The sequence below is a fragment of the Terrapene carolina genome, unplaced genomic scaffold (genome assembly GCF_002925995.2).
Source record: "Terrapene carolina triunguis isolate 2854851 unplaced genomic scaffold, T_m_triunguis-2.0 Scaffold32200, whole genome shotgun sequence".
NCBI classification, from domain to species: Eukaryota; Metazoa; Chordata; order Testudines; family Emydidae; genus Terrapene; species Terrapene triunguis.
Window position 1 is genome coordinate 266,370 of NW_020696551.1, and position 4,014 is coordinate 270,383.

The 4,014-nt window shown below is 70.4% G+C and overlaps 1 protein-coding gene across 1 annotated transcript in view; it reads left to right on the forward strand.

Moving 5' to 3' along the window:
* LOC113409302 (cadherin EGF LAG seven-pass G-type receptor 2-like) overlaps window positions 1–4,014 on the forward strand; it is a 64,315-nt gene that overhangs the window by 38,443 nt on the left and 21,858 nt on the right. The window contains 5 exon segments of the mRNA XM_026663064.1: window positions 207–370; window positions 754–879; window positions 1,040–1,206; window positions 2,222–2,407; window positions 3,434–3,547. Of these exon segments, the coding sequence (XP_026518849.1) occupies window positions 207–370; window positions 754–879; window positions 1,040–1,206; window positions 2,222–2,407; window positions 3,434–3,547 (757 nt within the window).

A 4,014-nucleotide genomic window follows, 5' to 3' on the forward strand; every position in this document is an offset into this window, starting at 1 on the left:
AGCTCTGCCGGTGCCCCTCACTCCCGACCCACAGCCCCTGCTAGCCCAGGCCTGAGCTCCCCCCAGCTCTGCTGGTGCCCCTCACTCCTAACCCCCAGCCCCTGCTAGCCCAGCCCTGGGCAGGAGAGGGTTTTCTGGGTAGTGAATGGGGAGGAATCCCCCACCCCAATGCCATGTCCCTGTGTGACTCTGCTTCCATTGCCCAGATCCCTGGATCTGACGGGCCCCCTGCTCCTGGGCGGGGTCCCCGACCTGCCGGAGAGCTTCCCGGTGCGCAACCGGCAGTTCGTGGGCTGCATCCGGAACCTGCTGATCGATAACTGCCAGCTGGACATGGCCGACTTCATCGCCAACAATGGCACTGTACCGGGTGGGTGCTGGGCAGCTCCGGGGGGGGAGGGGGGCCCTCTGGGAATGGAGCTGGGGGGCACCGTGCCGGGGGTGGGCCCAGGGGCGGGCTCTGGGATAGGAGCTGGGGGGGGTGCTGGGTGGCTTCGGGGGGGGCGGGGGGAAAATGGTTGGGAAAGGAGCTGTGGGGCACCGTGCCCGGTACTACAGGACGGGGGATGCAGCCAGGCAGGATGGGTTCTGGGGGTACCTCTGCCATCTGTCATAGGGTTCAGACCCTGGGAAGGGGCTGCCATTGGGTCTGTGCCTCTCCCTGAGCCCCGAAGCATCATCTGCCCCCCCCCCCGTCTCTGGGGAACACCCCCCCATCAGCTGGGGCTCAGCCTGGCTCTCGCCCCCCCCCAGGCTGCTCTGCCAAGAAGAACGTCTGTGACAGCAACACCTGCCACAACGGGGGCACCTGCGTCAACCAGTGGGACATGTTCAGCTGCCAGTGCCCCCTGGGCTTTGGGGGCAAGAACTGCAGGCAAGGTAGGGGGCTCGGCGGGGCAGGCAGGGGCTTCAGCGGGGGCTCGGGGGGGCAGGTGGGGGGCTTGGGGGGCAGGGGGGGGCTTGGGGGGGGGGCGGGGGGGCAGGTGGGGGGCGCGGGGGGGGGAGGAGGCCCCATGGGCTGAGCCGGTGTCTCCTGCAGAGATGGCAAATCCCCAGCGGTTCGTGGGCAGCAGCCTGGTGGCCTGGAGTGACCTGGCCCTGAGCATCTCGCTGCCCTGGCACCTGGGGCTCATGTTCCGCACCCGCCAGGCCAACAGCATCCTCCTGTGGGCCCTGGCTGGGCAGTTCTCCACCATCACCCTGCAGGTGGGGCACGGGGCGTCGCCCGGAGGGGGTGCCATGGGAGGAGGGGCCATCGCCCGGCAGGCGGGTGCCACGGGGGGAGGGGCCGTCGCCCGGCAGGTGGGTGCCACGGGGGGAGGGGCCATTGCCCGGCAGGTGGGTGCCACGGGGGGAGGGGCCATCGCCCGGCAGGTGGGTGCCACGGGGGGAGGGGCCGTCATCCCATAGGGACTCCCTGTGGGTGCCAGAGCCTGGGGGAGGCAGGAGCACGACCCCCCTACTGCCCAGGTGAGAGCGAGACCCATTCTCAGCACGGTGCCCCGGGCAGTGACGCACCTGCCCTCTGCTGGGCTGGTGCCAGAGCGCTCAGGCCCCCTGACTTTGGCCCCACATGGGCTTCAAGAGGCGGGGGCAGGGCATGGCCCCACACGCCCCATTGGCCTCTGGCTAACGCTGCCCATCCCGGGGCCCCTCGCACCAGGGCAGGTGAGAGCACCAGGATCTGGGAGATGCTCCCCATCCCCAGGGGCCCCTGCCCAGCATCTGAGCACCCACCCACGGGCTCTCATGACACCCGCTGGGCGTGTCCCAGCAGCTGGGACCCCAGACCACTGCTCCCCACACTGCCCCATGGACCCCGCTGCCCCCTGTTCCCCCCTCACTGTCACCTGCCCCCCACTTACCCCCGCTCCCACCCCGCTTCCCGTTTCTGCCCCACTGCCCCGGCCACCTACTCCCCTCATTGCCCCCTGGATCCCACTGCCCCCCTGCTCCCACCCAGCTCCCCCCACTGCCCCCCTCATCCCCCCTCCCAGCCCACTCCCCCCCTCATCCCCCTCCCACCCTGCTCCTCCTACTGCCCCTCTACCCCCCACTCCTCCCCTCATCCCCCCTCCCAGCCCGCTCCCCCTAATGCCCCCTGCCCCCCTCTTTCCCCCACTCCCCATTCCTGCCCCATTGCCCCAGGCCCCCTACTCCCACCGTGCTCCCCCCACTGCCCCCAGCCCCCTACCCCCCTGACCACCCCCGTCTCTCCCAGCTGAGCGAGGGGCACGTGCTGACGAGCGTCTCCCAGCCTGGCGGCCGCAGCTGGACACTCCAGCTGCACCAGGTGAAGGTGAACGATGGCGACTGGCACCACCTGCAGCTGGAGCTGCGGCGTGGGCAGGAGAGCGCGGAGGCCGAGGGCCTGGCTGTCCTGGCCCTCGACTACGGCCTGCACCAGGTGCGGGGGCTGCCGGGCACAGAGCAGGGGTGGGGCTGGCCAGGCGCGGGGGGATCTGGGCAGGATAAAGGGGGTGAAGGGGCAGAAGTGGGGGCTGGGTGAAGTGTGGGGGCCAGGTTGGGGGGGCCAGGTGAGGCGTGGGGGGAAGGATGGGGGGCAGATGCAGGGGGAAGGGAGCAAGGCAAATGGGGGATGATGGGGGCTGGGGGGACATGTAGGGGGCAGGATGGGGGCTGGGCAAGGCGCGGGGGGGGGGCTGTTTGTTGCTGTCGTTCTTTTAAACCTTGTGTCTGTTTCTTCACATTTGAACTGAATTTTGTGGCCAACAACAGAGCAGGGGTGAGAGCAACAGGGGCTCCCTGCTCCACCACCGCCCCTCACTCCCGACCCGCAGCCCCCTGCTACCCCACCCCTGGGCTCCCTGCTCCACCCACGCCCCTCACTCCCGACCCGCAGCCCCCTGCTACCCCACCCCTGGACTCCTTGCTCCACCGGCGCCCCTCACTCTAACCCGCAGCCCCCTGCTACCCCACCCCTGGGCTCCCTGCTCCACTCGCGCCCCTCACTCCCGACCCGCAGTCCCCTGCTACCCCACCCCTGGGGTCCCTGCTCCACCCGCGCCCCTCACTCCCGACCCGCAGCCCCCTGCTACCCCACCCCTGGGCTCCCTGCTCCACTCGCGCCCCTCACTCCCGACCCGCAGCCCCCTGCTACCCCACCCCTGGGGTCCCTGCTCCACCCGCGCCCCTCACTCCCGACCCGCAGCCCCCTGCTACCCCACCCCTGGGCTCCCTGCTCCACCCGCGCCCCTCACTCCCGACCCACAGCCCCTTGCTACCCCACCCCTGGGCTCCCCCCACCCCCCAGGTCTGCCAGTGCCCCTCCACCCCGCTCCCGCTATCCCAGCTCTGGGCTCCCCCCCAGCTCTGCTGGTGCCCCCCACTCCCAACCCGCAGCCCCCTGCTATCCCCAGCCCTGGGCTCCCCCGAGCTCTGCAGGGCCCAGTGCTCACCGGTCTCTCTGCAGGTGCTGGAGGTCCCCAGCAGCGAGCTGCAGGGGCTGAAGCTGCGAAACCTGAGCGTGGGTGGCGTGGCGGGTGCAGGGGGCCAGGTGCAGCAGGGATTCCGTGGCTGCATGCAGGTACCGGGGGTGCCGTGGGGGTTGCACCCTCATCTGGGTCCCAGCCAGGGGGATGGGCCCATCCAGCTGGGACCTGGTGCCTTGGGGGGGGGGGGGGGGCAGGTAATGGCAGCACCAGGGCCAGACCTACACTCCCTGGCTCTCGGGCAGCCCCATTGCTGCCCCCTCGGATAACAGGCACTTCCAGGGTCCCGGGATGAGACTATGGTGCCCTCTAGTGGCCAGTCCCAGCAGCTACAGCCTGTCACAGACCGGCCCTTGGGGGCCGGTTTCCATCCCCAGCTGCTGGGTCTGTGGCACAGCATGAAACATGCAAACAAGGGGACTGATGGGGGAACCCAGCCCCCTGCCGGGGGGACTCCAGGCCCATTCTCGGGGGGGCTCCGGGCCCTTTCTCAGGGGGGGCTCTGGGCCTATTCTGGGGAGGCCTGTGCAGGGCCGGCTCCAGGGTTTTTGCCGCCTCAAGC